This window comes from Bufo gargarizans, chromosome 6 (assembly GCF_014858855.1).
Source record: "Bufo gargarizans isolate SCDJY-AF-19 chromosome 6, ASM1485885v1, whole genome shotgun sequence".
NCBI classification, from domain to species: domain Eukaryota; kingdom Metazoa; phylum Chordata; class Amphibia; order Anura; family Bufonidae; genus Bufo; species Bufo gargarizans.
In genome coordinates, this window is record NC_058085.1 from 326,223,678 (window position 1) to 326,250,991 (window position 27,314).

At 41.9% G+C, this 27,314-nt stretch overlaps 1 protein-coding gene across 1 annotated transcript in view; it reads right to left on the reverse strand.

Annotated features, from left to right (window-relative positions):
- Positions 1 to 786: 786 nt before the first annotated feature.
- Positions 787 to 27,314, reverse strand: part of LOC122941181 (arsenite methyltransferase-like) — a 45,616-nt gene continuing 19,088 nt past the window's right edge. Inside the window, 8 exon segments of the mRNA XM_044298228.1 lie at positions 787 to 1,144; positions 12,899 to 13,024; positions 14,157 to 14,299; positions 16,855 to 16,986; positions 17,701 to 17,782; positions 22,171 to 22,240; positions 23,755 to 23,798; positions 23,800 to 23,892. Coding sequence (XP_044154163.1) covers positions 1,055 to 1,144; positions 12,899 to 13,024; positions 14,157 to 14,299; positions 16,855 to 16,986; positions 17,701 to 17,782; positions 22,171 to 22,240; positions 23,755 to 23,798; positions 23,800 to 23,892 — 780 coding nt within the window. The 3' untranslated portion in view covers positions 787 to 1,054.

The window sequence follows — 27,314 nt, forward strand, 5'->3', positions numbered from 1 at the left end:
TCTCCTATGGCAGCCCTATTATAGTACGATGTATAGGCCCTTAGTCTGAGGCTAGGTCACTTACCTCACCTCACATGTCTTGAGAAAGGGCTGTTGCACAAGTGGATAGTCAGGAGTGAACTGTTCGCTCCAGCTCATTTCCCCCTTGTTCAGCCATATTTACGCTACATGGAGCAATCATCCCCTGTGTATGGGAATAAACAATTGCTCCTGTATCTCCATACAGTTTCAATATTCAGTCATCTGATGAACGAGTGTTTGCTTATTCGTTGGGTGATCGTGGCACTTTTACACGGAGCAATTATGAGGAATGAGTATGAAGATTCGTTCCTGGTAATTGTCATGATCCTCGGCCCATGTAATAGGGGCCAAAATTACATTCTAAGTCCAAAAATGATATCTTGTACATACTGTGTATAGTTGATAACAGAAGAAAAGGCTCATCATTAACACTTTTATTAAAGTTGTCAAAATAAATCATTATTAATAATTTACAGTGAGTAAAAAATAAAACAAACAGTCTTAGGCTACTTTCACATTAGCGTTTTCAATTCCGCTATTGAGATCTGTCATAGGATCTCAATAGCGGAAGAAAACGCTTCAGTTTTGTCCCAATTCATTGTCAATGGGGACAAAACTGAACTGAATGAAGCGGAATGCTTCAAAATGCATTCCATTCTGTTTGGTTGCGCTTCCATCACGGACAGAATAACGCTGCAAGTAAGTCAATGGGAACGGATCCGTTTTCTCTGACACAATAGAAAAGGGGATTCGTCCCCCATTGACTTTCAATGGTGTTCATGACTGATCCGTCATGGATATAGAAGACATAATACAACCGTTCATGACGGATGCATGCGGTTGTATTATTGTAACTGAAGCGTTTTTGCAGATCCATGACGGATCCGCAAGAAACGCTAGTGTTATGGCTAAGCTATTTGATGATCAACACCTAAAGGCCATTTAATCCATAATATATTCCTGAAATTGATATTCTAATTATTATTTCAATAAATACTGATCAGTCACTTCCATGCCCTTTCATTGAGCGCTTCTAGCAGCATCCCTTTGGCCCGCAGCAGCTAGGAGGTGAGGAGCTTTTCTTCTGATCCTCTGTCAGCTGAAATGGATCCTTGATGATTTCCTAATAAGTATAATAAGAAAATGCATTAAAAGAAAATGAAAAAGCCAAAAGGTGAAAATAGATTGTTTTTACAGATGAAAAACCACGGCTTGGTATGACGATGCAATGATATTCCTTATATATCTTTTAATCTAAAATCAGATATCCACTTGTGGGATTAGAAAATCTATGTAAACCACTACCTATGGGTGCTGCCAATTGGTTTCATTGCTTCTTTTATGGTATGAATATGATCTGTGACTGAAGCTAAGCTATGGTGCCTACAAAAGCCTTGGACACATAGGGGGACATTTGTATTATATTGCTTGTATTGCTTAAAGGGGTTATCCCATGACTAATGTAGAAATTGAAAACCAGACATCATACAGTACATGACAACCTCTTTCTAACACAGCTAGAACCAGCCCTGTACCTCACATGGATCCAGAGATCTCCCCATTCATTGCTCTGCTAGATTTATATCAAGCTGACAGCTCAGGGGAGTGTCTTTTCTGCTGCAGCTCAGGGGGCGTGTCCATGATCTCCCTATCACAGCTCAGGGGGCATGTCCATGATCTCCCTATCACAGCTCCGGGGGGCATGTCCGTGATATATTTTTATACTACTTAAAAGCAGATAGTGTAACATTTCTTTTTTTCTAATCTGCTTTTATTTATTTTTTTTTTATTTTTTTTTAGATTTTAAATAAAAATGTTATTTTCTGTACATTAATATGGGGGCAGCCGTCTTGCCTGAGCTGTTGTTTAAAGCATTTAGAGATATGTTTTGCAGCAAACACATAGAGGGTCATTTTTTAAGGCCGGCGTTTTAGAGACCGGTCTTAATAACCCCTATAGCACCGAAGTTATGTAGAGGCCGATGCCGATCTAAATGTAAGATAGCTTCCTTGCTGGCTTACATTTAGACCAATTCCTACACCTAAAACAGGCATAGAAAATTATAAATGCCCCCTTCCCCACCCACTTTCTTTAGAACTGGCATGAGTGGGGAAAAGTCGCAGATTGTGGTGCAAATAAAATGACCCCTGTGATTCATCTGGTTTCCGTACTTTCTTTTCTATGGCATAACAGAAACCAGACTGATCTGTTCTGCTTGCCCATAGACCTCTATTTATGATGGATTAAAACGGAAGGCATCTGAAGGTTTTCGTTTTGAATTCCGTCTTACGAATTCCGTTATTTTCCATTATAACCATGTTATAACGGAAAGCAATAACGGAATTCATAACGTTGATGCGAACCCACACTTTCTAGAGTAAGATCGAGACAACCAGGGGAATTGATCACATCCTGCACTTCACAATTCTGGCTTCAAAAAGTTGCAAATCAGGGGCTTCGCACCTTATTGGGTTTACTTGAGCAAAAATGTTGCCACGTTTTGCATTTTTACACCACTCATTCTAGTTTTGAAAAGTAGAAAGAAAATGGAGGTGGTTAGCTATGTTAATGAGTTTCACTCCCGAATTATCACCTCCACTTTTTAAAAAGTCATGAAAAAGTCGCAAACTCACTCCAGTAGGGAGGCCGCTTGCAGCGGTTTTCTATCTGCTATTGAAACACAACCAAACGGAACGGAAAGCATTCTGGTGCATTTCGTTCTGTTCAGTTCAGTTCTGTCCCTGTTGACACTGAATGGCGACAAAACTGAACCGTTTTCCTCTGGTATTGAGATCCTATGACGGATCTTAATACCGGAAAAGAAAAACACTGATGTGAAAGTAGCCTTAGTCATTCAATTAAAATGGCTGGCATATATGCGTGGTCAATGGGTGCCAACCCATGGGACCCAACCCAAAAAAAAGCCCATTTATTGCAGTACCCAGCACAGTTCAGTAAGTGGGGCAAATACGGTATATTAATATAGGCTTATTTTTCACCACAATATTGTGCCTGTGCCATTATCAGTTTGCACCAGAATATGATTTGGGTTGTTGAATGTGTCTCTGTGATATTGGTTTAGAAAGTGGTGAAGGGAAGATGCAAGACAATGTGCCATGGGGCTTTATACTATTAGAATGTTACCCAATTTTCATACCATATTGGAGCTGGTATAGTTTTTATTCAAAAACCTAGACTACGTCAAAACAAGGAGAAAAGTAGGCACAGACAAAAAAATTGGTGCAAATATTATTGCATGTCATAAATGAAAGAAATGTCATTCATAATTGGCCTAGAAAGTGTGTGAAAATCAAGACACTTATGTCTGCGCCAATGTGTTTAATCTCGGCAATCCCCTTTAATTGGGTGATAGTATCACAGACGATGTTTTGTCCTCTAAAAGATCATTCTTCCTTGTGCAGAGCAGCATGAAGCAAGGTCAGTGTACTGCATATCTACAAGGAATATTCCTTCCTCCTGTTAGTACGTACAGTTCCTCTTTTCTATAGACCTCGATAATCCAGGAGTTTGAGAAGAGGGATCACACATCTGCCAATTTTTGACTGTTATCATAATTCATTACATAACTTAAGAAGTAAAAAGTGGAACGTTGTGTGTTTGCAGGGTTATTTCTGTAAAACACACAATGTAACATAAAACATTTGTGTGAGATTTATTAGTGGAACCTAAAAGGAGTCTAAAATGACCCCGTCTCCTATAACATAAGCATAGTCGACAATGCGAGGCATTGCCTCCTGTCATTTTCCAAAATTTTCTAGGGCAAAATTGTGCATCCCACGCTCAGCCCTCTCCGGATCATGTCACACTCGCAAGTCTACTGGAAGCTAAGGTGTGCAGATTATTTGGTAGATAAAAGATATATAAGCAATGTGTATGTGTCGAGTGCACTGATATTGCCCCTACACCCACGGGGGATAAGATATGTGACAGAGGGACTATGATTATCGCCTCTCACAATGTAATAAAATGTAATCGTTTCTATAAATAAAACAATAGTCGAGTGCAAAAAAAAGATTATAAACCTAATACATATAGTAAATCAACACCATATAGACTGTAAATAGCCAATTGGGATGCACAAAAATAACGTATTACTTTGCCTTTAACTTGTGTGTCCAAAATATAGGTGGCCACCTCTGTATTTCATTGAAGAGACTGTATAGGACAAGTATAATTCATCGGCCAATAACTGGCATACGGACGGCGCGCACACTGAAGGTGTAAAAAGGAAGTTGCTTATACTGAGAGCACAGCTGAATCGCTGTAGAAATATGCCAGCTGAAAGAGTTAAATGCAGGTGGACGAGATTGCTGACATAAATCCCTCACCTGACTATCTGTGTGGCTAAAGGTCACATTCCAAGTCAATGTAGAATGGTTAGCGCAGAGGACATACATGATTAACCCCTTCCTGACAGCCTATTTTTGCAAATCTGACAATCTATCAATTTATGTGGTAATACCTTTGTAACGCTTTTACTTATCCAGTCAACTCTGAGGTTGTTCTTTCTGACACATTGTACTTCATGTCAGTGGCAAATTGGAGTCGATATGTTTTACCAAAATATACAGAAAATTTTGAACAATTTGAAATTCAAATTTTTTAGTTTATTAATTAAACAGTATAGTATTGGGGAGCACAGCGGCACAGTATTGGGGGCAGTAGGATGATTTGTCCAGAAGATGGGAGGATGATGGGAAAGTAGTAATGGTAGGACAAAATGGTGGTCTGGTCTGAAGGGAGAAGATGAGGAAAGAGAACATCTACATCAAAGGAGACATCAAAGGAGACGTCACTGGATGTAAGAGGTATGGGGCGCTGTATTTCTGTAGTGACGGGATCAGGGGCGTAACGATCGCGGTGCGACAGCGACCAGGGGTGGAGGTGGGACATGGGTGTGGCTGGAGGCGGGACATGGGTGGGGCCTGGAAGGGGGCCCTTTCTCCCTTCTGATCGGGTTTGGCTTGAAGAAAAGGTGGCAACCCTAGACAAACCTAAAGTGGCTTTAGAATCATTAGTACACGAGTGTGCCTGCTTGCTGGTAAATGCTTCAAAATTAAAGTCTTCACATTTTTTTTGGTTTATTTTCCCAAAATCTCACGCTTAGTGGGTACTAAGGATATGTAATTAAAAAGATATATAAGTGGGTGACATAAATCAGCAACAATGTGTATGGCCCCTTTCAGACGAGCGAGTACCACTGTCCGGACTCGCAGTGGCGCAGTGTGAGTATGCAGCAGCTCCAGTCCTGACCTCTCAGCACTGACAGGGTCACATAGCATTATATTGATTTATGATGCTATGCAGTGGCGTACTGCCAGTATAGGCAGACAACGCAGCTGCTGTGGGGCCCGTGGGAGGGGGGGGGGGGACGGAGTGCATGGAAGCAAGTGTTGGCTCCCAGCTACCACCACCCTCTCTTCTCTGCTGCTGGACTGAATTTAATTTTAGTTTGTTGAAAGGGACAGCACAGTACCTTGCAGGGCTTGTTCATTTCTCCAAAGTAAACTTCACCGACCCGACATGAGCACACAGCCTGTGAAGAAGTTCGGGTTTGGGTACCAAACATGCCGATTTTTCTCACGCACGTGCAAAACGCATTACAATGTTTTGCACTCGCGTGGAAAAATCACGAATTTTCCCGCAACGCACCCGCATCTTATCCGGACAAAAAACATGACACTCGTGTGAAAGAGGCCTTACTGTTCTGGAATGTATTAAATAACACTGACATAATGCTGTCAAGGTTATACAATGCATTCTAGAAGGGTTACATAGCATCATAAATCAATATAATGCTATGCGACCCTGTCAGTGCTGGGAGGTCAGGACGGGTGCTGCTGCGTACTCACACTGCGAGTACAGAGTGTGGAACTTGCTCGTCTGTACTCACGCTGCGAGTACAGAGTGTGGAACTTGCTCGTCTGAAAGGCGACTATGTGTTGAGTGCACTGATATTGCACTCATATTGACGGGGCTAGGATATGTGACAGAGTGAATATTATTATCAGCTCTCAAGAAACATACAAAGGAAGCTGGCACAAACCACAAAGTAATACAATTTTATAGTTTCTACAAATAAAACAATAGTAAAGTGCAATAGATAAGTAATAAAATGAATAGATAAAATAAATGAACACCATATAGGCAGTGTAAAGATAAATTACCAGCCCTCGGTATTTCATTGAAGAGACTGTATAGGACAAGTATAATTCATCGGCCAATAACTGGCATACGGACGGCGCGCACACTGAAGGTGTAAAAAGGAAGGTGCTTATACTGAGAGCACAGCTGAATCGCTGTAGAAATATGCCAGTTAATAGAGTTGATAGAATATACCAGTTGCCAGTTGATAAATGCAGGCTGATGTCATTGCTGACATAAATCGCTCAACTGATTATCTGCCTGTCTAAAGTTCACATTCCAAATCAATGTAGAATGGTTACAGGACGTAGGTGATTGACCCCTTCCTTAGGCTTTCACACAGGCGAGTATTCCGTGCGGATGCGATGCGTGAGTTGAACGCATTGCACCTGCACTGAATACCGACCCATTAATTTCTATGGGGCTGTTCACATGAGCGGTGATTTTCACGCATCACTTGTGCGCTGCGTGAAAATCATAACATGCTCTATATTCTGCGTTTTTCACGTAACGCAGGCCCCATAGAAGTGAATAGGGTTGCGTGAAAATCGCAAGCATCCGCAAGCAAGTGCGGATACGGTGCGATTTTCACGCACGGTTGCTAGGAGACGATCGGGATGGAGACCCGATCATTATTATTTTCCCTTATAACATGGTTATAAGGGAAAATAATAGCATTCTGAATACAGAATGCATAGTAAAATAGCGCTGAAGGGGTTAAAAATAATAATAATTTTAACTCCCCTTAATCCACTTGCTCACACAGCTCAGCATCTACTTCTGTCTTGATCTTAGCTCTGTGTAGCAACAAGGACCTTTGGTGACGTCACAGTCATCACATGATCCATCACATGATCTTTTACCATGGTGATGGATCATGTGATGACCGCAGTGACGTCACCACGGGTCCTGTTGCTACACAAAGCTAGGATGAAGACAGAAGGAGATGCCGGGCTACGCGAGCAAGTGGACTAAGGTGAGTTAAATTATTTTTTATTTATTTTTAACCCCTCCAGCGCTATTTTACTATGCATTCTGTATTCAGAATGCTATTATTTTCCCTTATAACCATGTTATAAGGGAAAATAATACAATCTACAGAACACCGATCCCAAGCCCGAACTTCTGTGAAGAAGTTCGGTTTTGGGTACCAAACATGCGCGATTTTTCTCACGCGAGTGCAAAACGCATTACAATGTTTTGCACTCGCACGAAAAAATTGCGGGTGTTCCCGCAACGCACCCGCACATTTTCCCGCAACGCCCGTGTGAAAGGGGCCTTACAGAGCCTATTTTTTAAAATCTGACGTGTCACTATATATACTCATAACTTTGTAATCATTTTGCTTATCCAACTGATTCTGAGAATGTTTTCTTGTGATACACTGTACTTCATGTTAGTGGCAAATTTGGATCGATATGTTTTACCGTTATAAACAAAAAAAAAATAATAAAAAAAAATAAAAAAAATTATATATATATATATATATATATATATATATATATATATATATATACATATATATATATATATATATATATATATATATATATATATATATATATAAAATTTTCTGAAAATTTTTAAAAATATGCAATTTTCTAAATTGGAATGTCTCTGCTTTCAGTGATACCCCCATAAAATAGTTATTATTTAGCAATCACCATATGTCCACTTTATGTTGGTATCATTTTGTAAATGCCATAAAAAAAAATTAGGATCTTAGAAAAATTTTAGATATATTTTTTTACATTTTCAAGAAAATTTTCAAAATAAACTAGTTCTGAAGTCACTTGAGGGGATTACATAATAGAAACCACCATAAATGACCCCATTTTAGAAACGACACCCCTTATTCAAAACTAATTTTAGAAACTTTTTTAACCCTTTAAGTGTTCCAATGGGGATGAAATTTAAAAATGTCTGTTTTTGCAGGATTAAAAATGTTAATACATTTTTCCCTGTAACACAGCAAGGGTTAACAGCAAAACAAACCTTAGTATTTATTACCCTGATTCTGCAGTTTACAGAAACATCCCTATATATGTAGTTGTAAACTGTTTTATGGGCACACCCCAGGGCTCAGAAAAGAACAAGAGCCATATAGTTTTTGTAGGGCAGATTTTGCTGGAATGTTTTTTTGGGTGCCATGTCATATTTGAACAGACCCTGAGATACTTCTACAGTAGAAACTCCCCAAAATGGTGACCCCATTTTGGAAACTACAGCACTTATGGAATTTGAGGGGTAAAAATTTAAAATGTAACTTATTTAATAAAATGTCACATAAGACCCAAGTATTTAATGTTCACTTTCTCCTGAACACAACAACACCCCATATGTGGTCAGGTCATAAACTGCTCTATGGGCACACTGTAGAGCTCAGAAGGGAAGGAGCGACATATGGTTTTTTGAAGGCATATTTTGCTGGAGTGTTTTTTGTTTGTTTTTTGCATTTGACCCTGAGGTACCCCTCAAGGAATTTATTGAGGGGTGTAGTGAGTGCTTTGACACCACAGGCATTTCATAGAATTTTGAAACACTTGGCTGTGAAAATGAAAAACTACATTTATTTTCTAATAAAATATTTCATTATCCACAGATTTTTCCTTTTTACAAAGAATAACAGGAGAGAAAAAAAGACACCACAATTTGTACCCCATCTTTTCCTGACCAGAGCAACACTCTATATGTGATGTTAAACTACGGGTTGGACACAGTGTAAGATTCAGAAGAGAAAGAGTACCATGTGCTTTTGAGGCCTAGTTTGGTAATTTATACAGTGCCGGCCGACAACTGTAGAGAGGTTAAAGGCAGTGGCATACCGCCAATAGAGGCAGACCATGCCATTGCTATGGGGCCCGTCAGGTTAGGGGGCCCGAGCCAGCTGAATGGCCCTTCCCACTTTCCAATGCAATAGCACAGTAACATCGGCTCTCTAATCTGCTGGTCTACTCCAGCAGAAGCAGGAACAATGTAAACTGAAGCCTGCTCTTCCTATTGGCTCCCTGTCTGTCAGCAAAATTCAGCTGGCCAATAACCAGAGAGATGCTCTGATGTTTGCTTTGCTTATTGGCCAGCTGAATTTCGGCACCGCCTTCAAGGACTTTGGGACAGCGGGAATCTCATTCCAGCTGCCGGGGACATTACAGTAAGGTGAGGAAAGGTTCAACAATCACCCGGCTCTGACTGTGACGGCTGCAGCCATGCCACGTGCTGCTCCGGTGAGGCATCTCTGTGAGGAAGAGAGACTGGAGAGACAGCAGTGATCACGAGCATCATGTTGGGTGTGAGAGACAGTGACTGACTGTAATAGTCACCACTCACACACACTGTGCTACTGCTTTCCATGTCCTGTCTGTGTGGACCTAGAATATATATATTACTGTATATATTAGGGGAAGATTACTGTATAGCTCTAAGCCCCCTCCCCAGACATACTGAGGGACATTTATTAAGCTAATTTTGCCACTATTATGGCTTAAAAAAGTCACACATTATGGCACACGCCATATGTGCGCCATAATTTGCAACTTTTTAGGCTTCTCGACATTTTTACAAAGTGGCTAGAAAAAGGGGTGGGGCTTAGTGCCGCTCCGCTGCATTTACTATAGCTTTCACCAGAAAGTGGCAGAAGTTATAGCTGAAGTCTACGCCAGCCTGTAGCCGGCATAGATTTCAATTTCTGCCACACGGCACGGCAGAGGTTCACCTGATCTGTTAAGAGGCATCTACCTCTTAATAAATTAGGCGCGTCTCATGCCAGCACAGGGAGATCAAGACTGGCGTATGTACAGTATGTGCCAGTCTTAATATATCTCCCCACTGTATGCTTCATCTTCTAAGGGTGTCTAGCATTAGCCTGAAGCATACATGTAGGTTGTTTTGTGGCTTAGTGGATAGCACAAATAGTAATAGGGCAATGAAAACCAATCAATCTCTCTAGTATATTCAGAAATTTCAGATCGGTGGGGGTGTCGCTTCTAGGACCTGATCTAATTTCCAAACCAGGATCCCCGAAGTGAAGGAGAGCAGCCACCTCTCCATTCACTGCTTTTGGACTGATGGCAATGGGCAGGTGCACTTGATTTATTGGCTAATAAAACCAATTTTGACCGTATTTTCGGTCCACATCCACATCTGTATTTTTTGCGGATCGGATGCAGACCCATACATTTCAATGGGGTTGCAAAAGATGTGGACAGCTAATGGGGGTCACACTGTACCATGCCCCCCCCCCCCCCCCCAAAAAAAATAAAAAATAGAACATGTCCTATTCCTGTCCATTTTGTAGACAAGAATAGGCAGTTCTAGCAGAGGGCAAAATGCAGAAGACAAACGATCGGTATCCATGTTTTCCAGATCCACAATTTGTGGACCACAAAAACGGCTATAGCCATGCCTTAGGCATCATTCACACATCAGTGTTTGGTCAGTGTTTGGTCATTTTCATGAGTGATTGTGAGCCAAAAACAGGATTGGAGCCTCCACAGACATAAGGTATAAGGGAAAGATCTGCTCCTGTTCTGTGTTTAGAGCCGCACCTGGTTTTGGCTCACTGATGGAAATCACTGACCATTTACTAATGTATCACAAGACAATTACTAATGTATTGTGATCGTCCACATTACCTCCTTTGCTGGCTTGATTCATTTTTCCATCACATTATACACTACTCGCATCCAGGGGTTATGACCACCCTGCAATCCAGCAGCCGGCTGGTAACCAGTGGCGTAACTACCGGGGAAGCAGGGAAAGCGGCTGCTTCGGGGCCCAGGCTGACAAGGGGCCCGGCAGCGTGCCGCCCTGCCTATCACTGCATAGCTACACAACATTCACAGTCAACATATGGGGGTCCCTCAGCTCCGCACCCCCCTATAAAACACCCGGGCCCCCCCTCCCAGTATACCGGACTCCGTGCCCTGCCGCTCAGCATAGATGCTAGATCCTCCTAAGCTACAGAACCTTTCATGATGTCATGACCATGTGACCAGTCATATGGGTTGGAGGAGCCAGGCTGTGGGCTGGTAGCGCCTTCATGATCCTCATCCGCTCCTGACTTTGGCTTGAACATATGAGGTTAGCACCCTAGGACTTAGAATTACGGGTCCTTAGGGGTTAATGACAGGATGTGTAGAGGACTCTATTGTCTTATTCACACATTGCAGATTTAGTCAAATCTGAAAACAAGATGTACAGCGTGTAGTATAGCTGTGTGTGTCTGCGTACCCAGAGCAGCTGTGTGTGGGGTGCATGAAGCAGAGCTGAGGGTGCTTCATGTGTATAATGCAGCAAAGATAGGGTGTATAGCGTGAATCCAGCACAGCAGTGTGTGTGGTGTATGTAGCAGAGCTGTATGTGACAGAGGAATGTATAATGTACACTGCAGAGCTGTGTGTGTAAAATGTGCAACACAGTGATATATAATGTGCCACCCAGAGCTGTGTGTGTAAAATGTGCAACACAGTGATACTGTATATAATGTGCCACCCAGAGCCGTGTATGTAAAATGTGCAACACAGTGATATATAATGTGGCACCCAGAGCTGTGTATGCAAAATGTGCAATACAGTGATATATAATGTGCCACCCAGAGCTGTGTGTGTGTGTGCGCATGTAGCAGAGTTGTGTATGTAAAATGTGCAAAAACCCTGATACTCTCAAAAAGAGCAAGAAATATAAAACATTGTAGTTTGATACCTTTTAACCCCTTAAAGACTGTCCTATTTTCATTTTTACATTAGCCATAACCTTTTTATTTTTCTGTTCACATAGTCATATAAGGGCTTATTCTGTGTGGGACAAGATGCATTTTTTAAATGCTGCCACTTAATTTACCATGTCTTGCACTGGAAAGCAGGAAAAAAATTCTTTGTGGGTTAAAATGTAAAAAAAAACACATACAATTCCGCTAAGGTTTTTGAGGTTTCGACATCACGGCGTTCACTAAAAATGATGTCTTTATTCTGCGGCTCAATACGATACTAAACTTGTATAGTTTTTATTTGGTTTAATTACTTTAAAAAAAACTACTTTTCTATATTTCGGTCTATGTGAGGGCTTGATTTTTGTGTAACGATCAGTAGTTTTCTTGGGTGGGGGCCCATACAAAAATTTGCTGTGAGGCCCAGTCACTTCTAGCTACGCCCCTGCTGGTATCCCCATATTGGAAACTCTCATAAAGGTATTGAGATGTGGAGTAAACCTTGTGATGCCACATGGAGTTTGCAGAAATTAATGCCCAGGGAACCATGCAAAGTGAATTTTTTTCCATAGATATGGCATTTCAGTGCCCAGCTAGTGCCATCTGAGGCTCACAACACACTACTTGAATTGATAAGCAGGTTCTTCTGGGTGCTATAAATGTGGGCCTAAGCTGCTGTATGGACACAGGTAGGACTCAGAGGCGAAGGAGCTCCATTTGGGTTTTAGAACACGGATTTGGCTGGAATGGTTTTCGGATCACATATGCAGAGCCCCTCAGGTACTCGTACAGTGAAAGCCCACCACAGGTGACCCCATTTTGGAAACTACACCCCTCAACTTATTTATCAAGGGGTGGATTGAGCATTTTAATACCACAGGTAGTCTGCTTAAATTTATGAGCAGGGGACAGTACATTAAACATTAATTAGAAAAAACAGGAAAACTCCTTTAAGTACAGTTCTTCACTGAGTAGTAAAGAAAAGTCCTAATTAAACACATCTCTCACCTTTTCTATGCAGCACTGTGTAGAAGTGCCTTCCTTTCCCCAGGACTGAAATAAAAATTCATCTGAAAATCTGGAAGTCTTCAGGATGCTCCACAACTCTTCATCCACTGATGTAGCTTCTCCTTCCTATAAAGAACATCATATGGCATCATTTGTATATTCTCATGGATAATAAGACAATAAATGTGAAGGCAGAAAAAACTATAAATGGCTAAAACGTACATGTTTTACCCACCCTATGCCAAGTGCCTTTGAATAAGCTGAAGATCAACCCTCTTTACCCTGCATTTGTTTTGCCCCACCAAAGGCATCACATGGAAGTTCTGAGTTCCAAGGCGTCTCCCATGTGTCTTTTATAGTACTACTGTGTTCATATGTCACAGTGGGGCCTTAGGAACCCCTAGGCACCAGGGTCCGTGTGTGACTGCTCCCTTTGCACCCCTATAGCTACTCCTCTAAAACCAAATGTTTCCATGCATCAAATGACATCATAGCCATAAAAAAATGACACCTCTTGATTAAGGTAACCTCATTTGTCAAGACGCAGTGTTTCTTATTGATTTTAAAGGATTGTCCATCTTTGGCAACCTTTCTGGCAGTTCCCCCACCTCGTCGGACCTGCAGAGGGAAGCATACTTACCTGCTCACTGCTTCTGGGTCCTTTGGTCTACCACTGTGGTCTCGTTGCTCTGCTCCCTGCTTGTCAATTTCCATAGTGGACTGGGGCCACATGTGCCACTGCAGCCAATGATTGGCCTCAGAACTGACAGATCATGACCACTGGGTCATGTGCCGCTTGAGGGACACGTCACTGCTGCGGCCAGTCATTGGACCAGTGACCCCTGTCCATGGTGGAAAATGGAACCCAGCGGAGGTGAGCAGGTAAGTATGTTTCCCGTCCACAGATCCCGCTCATTAATAGGACTTAAGGGCATTTTAGGGGTCTCACCTATTTAAACTGGGGAAAGGGGGATGATACTTCCTGTGATATAAATATAAAGATTCCTGCAGATGGCCATATTGTGTGGAGCTGTAATAAAGCCTCCAGACAAGTACTGTACATAGGCCTCTGAAATTAGTCCTATGATATAGAAAACAAATCGTGGCATTATGTACAGAGGTATTCTCCCTACAAACGTTGCTTGTAGGGGACAATTTCTTGGTTATACACTGCACAACAGAGTCTGGATAGTAGCACATGGGGGCCGAGCAGCTTAGTACAATGTAAAAAAAAAATGATATTACACTAAAGTAGTACCTTGAATGTGAAGTTTGTATCAAACTGAATCTCATTCTCACAGCCTGTGATTCCTCCATTGTAAATAACCAAACCCTTCTCCGTTACAGAGTTCTGCGGAAGCTTGAACAAACGATATGTAGCAGAGACAAACTTGAGGTCACCTAAAAACAAAATAAAACCCCAGCAAAAAAAAAAGATTACAGTATTTTCCAGTTTTTTTTTCACATCATCCCTGACAATTATCCATTATAGACATTTGGTCATTATTTAAATTATAAATGGAGAGTGCTAACAAATAACAAGGCCACAATTTTTTTTTACAAATAGCTGGTTGATCCAGCAAGTATTTGACATTATCTCCTTAATATACAGTGCGATTAAGTATGCACACGTGCATACACATAGAACGGCATCTAGATGGTGGTTACTTTCTCATCCCTTTTGTTTCATGCTACTTGTCTCAGCCATCCTCTTCCCCCCTTCTCCACGCTTCGACCCTTTTCAGATTTGATTACTCAGTATCTCCTCTTTCTTAAGGACCAATATTCTTACTTACAGATGGAACATCTGCTTTCCTCGCCTACAGTCACTGAAGTGAAAGTCGCCCCAAAAGATCTACAGCTATGGGAAGGTGCCTGAGCAATAGGTTCCCAGTCCACTAGTATCTTCTGCCTGTTTCCTGACCAAACCTTTGTCTGATCTCTGTATAGATCATCATTGTCTGTCCTGACTTCAGATTGTTTTTTGGATTTCGCATACTCTGTCTGTCCTGACTTCGACCTCTCCCTGACTGTTTTTTCCTGACCCCTTAGTCCCCTGCACTAGTGTCTCTTGATCTCTGTGGGTAAGCTGTCAACCAAACAGAGACTACACTAGGAGGTAGTGGTCTGGTGGTTCCCCAGCATCAAAGTCCAGATTCTTTTATATGGGCTAAAGGATGAAAACTAGGGGACTTCCAGAATCAAATATGTTCGGTTGATACAGTGGTTCCAAACCCGCTGCATAAAACTAAGGTCATCAAATGAACCTTTAAACTCTCAGTATGTGCCACCCTTTCTTAGGTTTATTAAAAACTGTTGACAAGATGGTATTACACCATAGCCCATATATATGCAGGAGCCTCAAATCTGTTTTTGGAAATTATGTGGTCATGTCGGCTCCTTATAACACATCTTTTTGGGAATGCCTTAAAGGGGTTGTCTCATCATCTATTGGTGGCATATTGCACCAATAGCAGATCGGTGTGGGTCCCACCTCTGGGACCTGCACCTATCTCCAGAATGGGACCCCCAAATCCAGCACAGAGCAGCCCTGAGTGTGCAGCCATCCCTCCATTAATTTCTATGGGAATGCTGAAAATAGCCAAGCACTCGTTTGGCTGTCTCCGGCAATCCAATTGCAGTGAATGGAGTGGTGGCCAAGCTTGTGCGGTGCATACTCGATTATTTTCTATGGGACTTCCTAAAATACCTTAGCGTGCTAACTCGGCTATTTTTGGAAGTCCCATAGAAATGAATAGAGAGCATGCCGCACATGTGCAGTGCACTCTCTTTCACTTTTGGGGCCCGTTCAGAGGTGAGACTCGCACATATCTGACTTTGATGGCATATCAACTATCAAAGTCTGAGATGACCCCTTTAAGATTCCCTACTGTGGAATTTTACTACATCTCTCTGAATTGGAGCAGCTAGGCTCATCATTTTCAATGTGACTACAATATTTACAAGTGGTTGCCTGGCTGGTGGGCTATTGCTCCCAGGCATCCATGTGATAAATGTTGGGTTGCTTAATATTCTTTGCATGCTACTATGGTATTTTCCCTTCCCTTCAACCCCATCCCTCTTCTTCTTTTTATTTGAGTATAACTTGAAATGTGCACACTTCTACATAGAAATATAATGTAGCATTGTATTATTCAATATTGTATTGAGTAAAAAAAAAGTTAATGTGCACATGTACTATGTAGATGAAGGGGAACCCTCAGAATTCTTTCATCTGGAACCAAGGTCCAACAATGGCAACAAATAAGCTAAGTATTATCATGCACCTTGTAGTGCCATAAATAATCCTTACTAGGGGACCCAGAAACATGTCATTCTTTTCTAGGCTAAGGACAGACATAAATGAATCCAGTTTTCAATTATTTGGCAAATGTATAAAACAGAGTGTTATTCCACTATGTAGCAGAGTGTAATGTCTCAAGGTTACAGATGTCTTTGTGCATTGAAAACTCCATTATTCCTTGCTCCTTACGTAAATCATTCAGATAACATATCAAGGTCTCTGGCTACAGTGTGGGCTGCAAGATACCAAATAGAAGTAAATTTTTAAAAATAAACACTTCCAGTGTCAAAGTCGGTTATATATGTAGAAAGCAAATCCTCTAGAAATGCATACGATGTTTACCAAATACATTTCACAGGTAGTCTAAAGCTGGCCATACACATGAGATAAACATTGTCTGAAAACCCAATATTGACAGGACTGATCAACCATCTAATGTGTATGTGGCCTCCTGACTCTCATCCCGACAGGAGATGTCAGTAGAAATAAGGATTGGGCAGTTGGATTTCAACTACCTGATAAACTTGTAAGGATAAGCAATTGCCAGAGGCATTATTGCCTCACCCGGTTCAGGACACCTACATGTTCGGCTGCGCCAATGTGATTGGGTTGGCAGCTGTTGGCAAGAGCAAGGTACAAGGTGGAAACTTACCAATAATGTTCTCCAATTCTTTATTATTAACTGTGATATAGCTGGAGGTGACTAGACGTGGGGGGCTAAATCCAATCTCTTCAGCAATCAGATAGAGGTCCTTCCAGAAAAGAGCTCCACTAATACATTCTCCTAAGGAGACAAACAGAAAAAGCCGCTACACCATAAAGTTGACCAAAATGGCAGTCACTTCTCTCACATGTTACTGATGATGCATGAGGTTCTCCTAGTCTTGGAAGAAGACCCACCTAAATTAGGAAACGTTTGAATTTAGGGCCTTGAAAGCTGATTTTCAAGCAAGGCTGGCTTTATAAGAACTATATTAGGAAAAATTAGTAGAGTCTAAACTGAGCTTGAAGATGAAGAATTGATTTATCTAAGACGGACTGGAATGGATACTGTGATTAGTGCAGAATTATGCAAGATTAGATACAGTTCTGAGGCAGCGTTTTTTTTGCCCTTCTGTTTAGTATCATGCATGTATCCAATTATTTACATGTGAATTGATTCTGAATGTAGGCTTTTTTGGGCTATTGGGCGGCTGTATATTTCATTGTACCTACACTAGATAGTTATGTGTGGTCATGCGGTGCTATTTTAATCGGATTCCCTACTATTATGTTGTATTTGATATTTTTTTTATCATGACTAATAAAAATTTACTAGTATATTAGGAAATAGTTTTTACTCATTCTTTTTGAAGGCATTGCTCTTTAAGAGTAAATGTAAGTGAATACCGTAAGTGTAACCCACTGCAATATCGGACACAGCCATGGACAATAGAGGCATAACTCAGAGACCCTCCCCCTCATTAGTTAGTATAGAGCGATCTTCACCTAAACTTACCCCAAAGCACTTTATTTTCCCTTAATTCATCAGGAACTGGCTTGTTAGAATAGACATCACTAAAGTAAATCTCGCCACCATCCTATGAAACAGAATGTTCTCTGTAAATGTTGTGACATTGAGGATTCAAGATACCAGACACAGAGATATCATGCTTCAAATAGGGCTGTGGAAAATATAATGAATTACAGGATAATTGTGCCATTTAACTCCCCCATCCATGTAGGCTGAAAGACAACCACATGCCCCGATTCACCCACCAAGGATTTATATATATTGCATAGCCCTGTGCACTTACCACCTACAGCTCCTTTAGGGCAGAGCCGTACAACCTCCTTGTGCTGCTACAAGGCTTTCCTAGAGAAGGGCCCTTGCACAAGATCGTATGCCCTCCTGGGCTATTGTCCTGCACTCATATGATCTTATGAGTGCAGGACAATAGCCCCGCGGGAGGCCCGAGGTGCACAGTATCACAGTAATCTATGATGCTGTGTGCTCCCGTGCGCATGATCAATGCCGCTCCGGGACATATGGCCCGCTCGTGGACTGTATGTCTCGGAGGGCATACGGTCGTGTGCAAGGGCCCTTATTCTGTATGAAATCAGAGGCATATGGAGATCCTATGGAAGGCTTATACACCTCTATGGCAGACCTTTTTATGGCTTCATATAAAATACAGCCATAATACAGCTGTGTGCATGAGCTCAGAATCCCCATCAGACACTGGGACTGCATATTTGAAAACCATATTACTGGGCGGGTAAAATCAGAATGCAGACTGTAGTTTGTTTAAACCAGTAAACTACAGTCATTTACCAAAGACTGCATTTCACAAGCCAGTCTTAGTATAATGCCCACTGACAGTCTTCAAACATGACACTTAGAATTGAGGCCAAAAATTTCAATCTTGGTTTCATCAGACCAGAGCATCTTCTTTCTCACAGGCTGAGAGCCCTATGTGCTATTTTGAAAACTTGTATGTGTCTTTTACTGAGGAGAAGCATCTTTCTGGCCGCTCTCCCATAAAGCCCAGATTGGTGGAGTGCTGCAGTGATGGTCCCTTTCCAGAAGTTTCTCTCATCTGCACATAAGATCTTTGGAGCTCAACCAGAGTGACCATTGGTTTCTTGGACACCTCTCTTACCAAGGCCCTTTTTCCCCGATTACTTAGTTTGGTGGAGCAGCCACCTCTAGCAACAGTCCTGGTTGTTCCAAACATCTTCCATTTAAGAATTATGGAGGCCACTGTGCTTTTAGAACCGTACAGTGCAGCAGACATTTTTTGTACCATTCTCCACATCTGTGCCTTCACACAATCCTGTCTGAGTTGTACAGGCAGTTTTCCTCCTCATGGGTTGTTTTTTTGCTCTGATATATATTGTCAGCTGTGAGACTTTATATAGACAGGGGTCTGTCTTTCCAAATTATGTCCAATCAACTGAATTTATCGCAGGTGGACTGCAATCAAGCTGTAGAAGCATCTCAAAGATAATACAGAAAAATAAGAGGCCTCCAGAGCTAAATTCAAGAAACTGCTCTCTTGTCATTCACAACTCTAAGCCTGGCCGGATAGGCTGAAGAGTAAGGGATGTGTTGGCGTCATGCAATCATCGCAAGTGTAGCATGTTGTTTCTGTAACTCCATGGCGAAATGTTTGCATCTTGCCATCAGCAGAATTTTGTGAAAGTCTTTGAAGTTGAGAAAACGGGCCAGTAGAGGTCTTGGAGGAGCTCCGGGGGGAGGAGGTTTGGCCGGAACTCTTTGTGTACAGGTCCTTCTAAAACAATTAGCATATTGTGATAAAGTTCATTATTTTCTGTAATGTACTGATAAACATTAGACTTTCATATATTTTAGATTCATTACACACCAACTGAAGTAGTTCAAGACTTTTATTGTTTTAATATTGATGATTTTGGCATACAGCTCATGAAAACCCCAAATTCCTATCTAATATTTCATGAAAAAGCATATCATGAAAAGGTTCTCTAAACGAGCTATTAACCTAATCATCTGAATCAACTAATTAACTCTAAACACCTGCAAAAGATTCCTGAGGCTTTTAAAAACTCCCAGCCTGGTTCATTACTCAAAACCGCAATCATGGGTAAGACTGCCGACCTGACTGCTGTCCAGAAGGCCATCATTGACACCCTCAAGCAAGAGGGTAAGACACAGAAAGAAATTTCTGAACGAATAGGCTGTTCACAGAGTGATGTATCAAGGCACCTCAGTGGGAAGTCTGTGGGAAGAAAAAAGTGTGGCAGAAAACGCTGCACAACGAGAAGAGGTGACCGGACCCTGAGGAAGATTGTGGAGAAGGACCGATTCCAGACCTTGGGGGACCTGCGAAAGCAGTGGACTGAGTCTGGAGTAGAAACATCCAGAGCCACCGTGTACAGGCGTGTGCAGGAAATGGGCTACAGGTGCCGCATTCCCCAGGTCAAGCCACTTTTGAACCAGAAACAGCGGCAGAAGCACCTGACCTGGGCTACAGAGAAGCAGCACTGGACTGTTGCATGTCATTCGGAAATCAAGGTGCCAGAGTCTGGAGGAAGACTGGGGAGAGGGAAATGCCAAAATGCCTGAAGTCCAGTGTCAAGTACCCACAGTCAGTGATGGTCTGGGGTGCCATGTCAGCTGCTGGTGTTGGTCCACTGTGATTTATCAAGGGCAGGGTCAATGCAGCTAGCTATCAGGAGATTTTGGAGCACTTCATGCTTCCATCTGCTGAAAAGCTTTATGGAGATGAAGATTTCATTTTTCAGCACGACCTGGCACCTGCTCACAGTGCCAAAACCACTGGTAAATGGTTTACTGACCATGGTATTACTGTGCTCAATTGGCCTGCCAACTCTCCTGACCTGAACCCAATAGAGAATCTGTGGGATATTGGGAAGAGAAAGTTGGGAGACGCAAGACCCAACACTCTGGATGAGCTTAAGGCCGCTATCGAAGCATCCTGGGCCTCCATAACACCTCAGCAGTGCCACAGGCTGATTGCCTCCATGCCACGCCGCATTGAAGCAGTCATTTCTGCAAAAGGATTCCCGACCAAGTATTGAGTGCATAACTGAACATAATTATTTGAAGGTTGACTTTTTTGGTATTAAAAACACTATTCTTTTATTGGTCGGATGAAATATGCTATTTTTTTTAGATGTATGCCAAAATCATCAATATTAAAACAATAAAAGGCTTTAACTACTTCAGTTGGTGTGTAATGAATCTAAAATATATGAAAGTCTAATGTTTATCAGTACATTACAGAAAATAATGAACTTTATCACAATATGCTAATGTTCCACTGCATAAGCAAGAGAGAATATAGCAAGAGGAAAAAGTTCCATAATCCATTATTCCACAAACTCATCTGAGAGACAGCATTCGGCCCTTCGAGGTAATCCAATTATTCTGATGTTGTTGATGCAAAGGCTATGTCATCCTTCCTCTGCTGATGTTGACATAAATTTTTACCTCTTCTACTTTGCATGCAGATGTGGCCGCTAATACTTGAGTTGTAACTTGTTTAAGAGTTGGCTCAGCATCTATTGTTCTGCATCCACACTGTATGAGCATTAGCACAGGGTGTATCATCAGATGAATGCCTGGTAAACTCGTGTAAGTGGTCTGCTGCGTTTTGCGCTTTTGTTGCTCATGATGCCAGGAGAGATGAATTGGTACAAATTAAGGGGAAACCAGGTCTTGATGTAATGGTAAACGCTGGAGCAGAAATAAAGCATGACCAGAGGCTTTCCACAATCAACAAAGAGGGTCTAACTGCATACAGGGTTAACCAGTGTAGTGAATGAAATGAGTTTCTTGTGACCATTATACCTAGGTCAGGTTTACGATGCAGACAAGCACAGGTCTCATTGTCTCCTAGGGATGGAGATTCTGTTTGCACAGTATGGCGGCTGTGACTCTTCCCCCTACGTCTTGACCACGAAGCAGCACTCGCATGGTCTGGTCACAAAATGGCAGTTGGAGCTCTGGGAAACTCAGCTAGAGAAGTTGGGCTGTGGCACATGTCCTCTGATACCCTTCTTCTGCAGTAGTAACTCCCTGCTTCCCAGTAGGCAAGCAAGGAGACTCTCAAAATCTGCAGCATCAGTGAGGCCCACTCAGAAGTGTGCTGGCTGTTACGGCAGAGCCGTAGGAACAGAGAGGTGATAAGCAGGCAACTAAAAGAGTAAACAGACTGTCAAAGTTTTCAAGCCATTAGTAGCTCCAGGGTAGGCTTAGCAGGTAGTCAGAGAATGGAGCATCGCCCACATAGATCTAGCCATGTCGGCTGCTGGCCCGACCCCAAGATGTCCTTTTTTTAAATAAAGTTGCCAAAACATTATCCATCTATCTAGTGTGTGTGTGTATGATATATATATATATATATATATATATATATATATACACACACACACATACACCTACACACACACAGTGTATATATATATGCTATTCCTAGTTTACCTTTAGCACTCTGTAGGCTTCTCGTAGTACAGCCTTTTTATCTGGGGTAAGATTGATCACACAGTTAGATCTACAAAAAACATAAAATGAATTATGGTATTATATGGTATCATTATTTAAACAGTAACTGAATATAAAGAAAGTTTGTAACCTTGGAGAATATAAGAAACTTTGTAATATCAGAGAAAGATACTCAATTTTCTACTTATCAGACTCCTCTCCTGCTCCCACTTCACTAACTCTCAATTCACAGCTGATATCCCTCAGTGAAGACAAACTGCCTGCTCAATGACAGATCAGATTACACAGAAGTCTATGGATGGGAGATATGGAGGAGAAGGGAAGTGCTGCTGCAGAGAGGTAGGAGGGCAGACTAAAAGCCCTCATAGACTACCCAATGTTCGGGCAGGACGAGTGCCGATCGATGATAAAAACTTTGATCGGCGCTTGTTTGCATCAACATATTTCAGAGGCTAATGCAAAGTGAATGTGGGAGGAACGATTACTATCATAGTCATTGTTTCCTTATTCAGGTGAAATGATTTTCAGCAGCACCTCCCTGATAATTGTGCACCTTTCATTCTGAGTGAAAAATGTAAATCAGCTGATAAGTGCTTGTCCATTTATCGGCTGTTTAATTGCACAATTATATGGGCCAATAATGGGGATGAGCATTTTTTCCTATAGTGTGCAAACACTGCCACCGCTCCTGGATTGCAACCCCTGGAAATGAGCAGTGTATAATGAAATGGAAAAATGGATCCAGCAAGCAAAGAAGGCAATATGAACAATCACAATACATTAATGCCTTATATTAACTTTCTCTACATGATCAATGCCATTTGCTGAAGTGAGACAACACCTTAGTGCTGGATTTACATCTAAGCTGCTCAGTACTGCTTAGTTCTTCTGTGTAATGTCATCCATTACTGCTGCTTCTGAGAGCGAGCTATAGAGAGTTAGGGTCCTTTTGATGATCTGGCAGATTATCTGGGATGAGCATTTGTATAAACGCTTGCTCCTGATAATCTGCTGTGTAAAAGGTGCTGGGAATTACCCAATGAACGAGCAAACGCTCGATCATCTGGTAATAATGTCGTTCTGCCGACACCAAAAATCATCATTCCTGTTTAGAAGATCATACTGTCTAAACAGGGATCTGCTGCGCAGAAACAATGATTTTCTATGTGGACAATTATCGATCGCTAAAGTGATTCCCATACAGCAGAGGTGATTACTTGCATGTAAATGCATCCCTCATCTCCATTGACAATCCGACAGTTATAGGGAGCATCTGCATCGTTCCCCAAAATTTTCCAGATCATTGATCCATATGGAAGGACCCTTAGAGAGCAGATTCTCCTGTTTCTTCATGTCCTGTGTCTGGGCAGACATGTCTCCACCCATTAGCTTTGAAAAAATCAGTTCTTCAATAGAAATCTTTCATGGGAAAAAAATCTTTCTAGGTCATTAAATGGATACACAGGTGCAAGGCTTCTGTACAAAGCACACCTCTGACCTAGAGAACTGTGAGGAGTTAGCCCCTTTAATCCACCCACAGTAGTATGGGCAATCTATACTTACATAATGATGTCATAGCTTTGGTCACCTATGCCTGCAGCTTTGACGATCTTCAATATATCCACTGACAAAATTAATATTTGGTTCCTGGTAACCAAATTTTTTCCTGTGGTAGTCAATATACTTTCTGGCGATTTCAACCTAAAAATAAGTGAAAGGTCATACAGTGAATGCTATAACTCTATGAAAAAGGAAAGAAATTGAACATATAGGGAAGGAAAAGGAAAGTACAGTAGTCCGGGTATGATCTGTAGGTGCAAATTCTATCGGCATGAGTCAAATGTCCAATTCTGGAAGTTGAAGTACGGGCTTGAAACAGTGAACATTAAGACAATAAAAAGGAGAATGCATCAGAACTAGACAAAAAAAAACTGCCGAGTGGGGGAAAGGACAAAGAGAGGAGCATCCCTCGGCGCAAGGAACCAACCAGATGCGGATTGGGGGAAAGGAGGAAGAAGAAGAGTTAGGGTCCATTCACTCGTCTGCAAAATGGGTCCGCATCCGTTCCGCAATTTTGCAGAACAGGTGTGGACCCATTCATTTTCAATGGGGCTGAAATGTGCTGTCCGCATTTGCGGATACGCACTTCCGTTCCGCAAAAAAATAGAACATATCCTAATCTTGTCCGCAATTGCGGACAAGAAAAGGCATTTTCTATGAGAGTGCCGGATATGTGCAGTCTGCAAAACACAAACGGACGTGTGAATGGACCCTTAACAGGGAGTTGTATTGGGTTGGTCTCTATTCCCACTCAAAGGAGGATGACTAGCTACACTACAGAGGTGACATGGTCATTTTTTAAGAGTTGGAATAGGCTGCAAGTTTGTTTTATTTTCATTGTAAAGTCAACCTTGTAATACCAAATATATGTGAGGGTGGTTAAAGTGTAACTGTCATTTTTTTTATTTGCTGGTTTATTAGAGCTAGGCGTGTATACCTTGGTTAGTCTGTCAATGATTGTCAAAAGATCTGTAATTACCTTATAACAGCTTTCATTAATGTCCTCTGTCCCTTTCCACTGCTTCCATAAAAACTAGATTTCTGTACTTACCGTAAAATTTGTTTCTCTTCCGTTCATTGGGGGACACAGACTTGATGATGGTATAGCTGTTGCCGCTAGGAGGCGGACACTAAGCACACAAAGTGTAAGCTCCTCACCTTCAGCTATATCCTTCCCACAGGGACTAAGCTAAATCAGTTAGTACAAAAGCAGTAGGAGAAGCAATATACAAAATCACACTATGTACAAACCCAGCACCACAGAGGCCCCAAAATGCCCCTAAACAAAAGAACGGATGGGAGCTGTGTCCCCCAATAAACGAGAAACAGATTTTACGGTAAGTACAAAAATCTACAGTAGTTTTCTCATCCGTATCATTGGGGGACACAGGCTTGACCATGGGACGTTACAGAGCAGTCCCCAAGGGTGGGCATAAAAAGAAAACTGTATGCCCCAGAGAAGCGTCAGCAGACACAAAGGTGTGCACGCTATAAAACTTGGAAAAAGTATGCAAAGACGACCAGACGCCTTGCACACCTAAAGGGCCAAAGCCCCGTAGACGTGATTGCCACCAAATATGCCACCTCGTAAGACAGGAAGCTCAAACGGAGACAACTGGAGAGCGTTGAGAACTAGATTAAGATCCCAAGGATCCAACGGAGGACGGAAAGGGGGAGCAGCATGAGCCACCCCCTGCAGAAAACGGAGGACAGAAAGGGGGAGCAGCATGAGCCACCCCCTGCAGAAAAGTCTGAACTCCGAAAGTGATGCCAAATTCCGCTGAAAGAACGGAGAGAGCCAAAAATCTCCCTTTGAGGCAGCTGAGAGCCAGCTATACTTACCTGTCCAGTGTCTTCTGCCCCCCTGGTCCAAGCCGGATCACCACCTTCGGTGTGCGGCCCCTTGGGGAGGGACGCTACACTGGAACAGAGGGGACATACGGTGAACGGCCGCGGTGATCCGAACGCTGGCAGGATACAGAGGTTTTTACTGGAACCTCTGGTCCTCCTTTGCTTCTAGAGAACGGGAAGGAGCAGGGGGCTTAGAGAAAAAAAAACTCCCAGGCTGTGAGCTCTGCGCTGCGATTGGACAGCGCTACAGCCAGGGAGAAGGAACGCCCAGGGAGAAACAGGGCAGACTCCTCCCTGGTAAACCGATAGTGAGATCCCTGGGCGCCGCTCTACATTTCCAGATAGTTATCTTACAATGTTCAGGCCCATGAAAGGTCCTCTTTAATATTGGATGTAAATTTCTAATTATACTGGTTGTTAATGATTGAATTAACAAAATTCATTTAATGTCTGATGTGTACCTCCACATATTAAAAATACATCATCTATATATCTTCGCCAGAGCACCAGTTATGAAAAACATACGTTATCAAATCATTTTAAGATATGTCATGACAGCAGTCCAAGGGGTTTGAGATTTGCAGCACTTGGGACAGTCACAGCGGATTTTATTGCCCAAACGTCTAGATGTGAAGCCAAGAAAATATATGAATTTGGATTCTTGATGCCAAAAAGGCCTGAACGCTGAGCTGGAGGTTTTTGGGCTTCTGTAAGGGGTGGGGGGGTCAGTTCACACGGGACGCCGGTGCTAGGTCTTCTATTAATGCACCGACGTCCCCTGCGTCTTCCCCCTCACCCTATACCTTCCAGCAATTATGGAATATAGTATTAACGACGGAATGTAGTATTAAACATACATATATATATATTTATGTTTGTATTCATATTCATTTTTGTTATCTGGCCATTTTTAGGGAGATTTTTATACCGATGTCTAGATAGGATCTAAATAATGATATCGTTTGAACGAAATGAGAAATGATGAGACGCTGTGTGTGAATGGTATTATTGTGGGATAGACAGCTGGGCAATTTGGAGTGTTGAACCATAGGTGCCACTTCAATATATCACTATTAAATGTGTGTCCTCGAGTGAAGACCATTGCATCTAGTCTACAGATCAGGCTGGTGGCTGTTTTCTATATAAAAACGCACCATGTGAACAATGCAAATAGGTAAAACACCATTGTATGTGGACGTGGGAAGCTACACGAAGGTGCGGTATTACATTATCCCATGGACCACGAGAGAGGCAGCCATTGATATAGGGCACACTATGTGGACTTAAGTCCTTAAATATGAGTAAAGGAGTAAAAATATGATTATATACAAATATATGTTTGAGAAGTCCACACTGGAGGGAGACACCATTGATGATCATGGTTAAAAGTGTGGGCTATTACATCGTTAAAGACATAATATACTGCTGTGCAATGTAGTCATTAAAATTTATATAACTGCTGTAAATACATGTACATTTTTAAATAACATATAACCTTAGTCATTGTATAGAGTCTAAGCGAGAGATAAATTATAAAATTTGAATGCGCTACGGGATAAATACAGATTAAACATGTGCCATTGTAAGTTGAATGATCCAGTCCAGTTATTGAATTTGACTCTACACAAAAAAGTTTAAAAGAGCCCACTATGAGGAGATCCCAGATTTTATATCCATTTGATTTTACACCACTGAGGAAGGAACATAGCTGT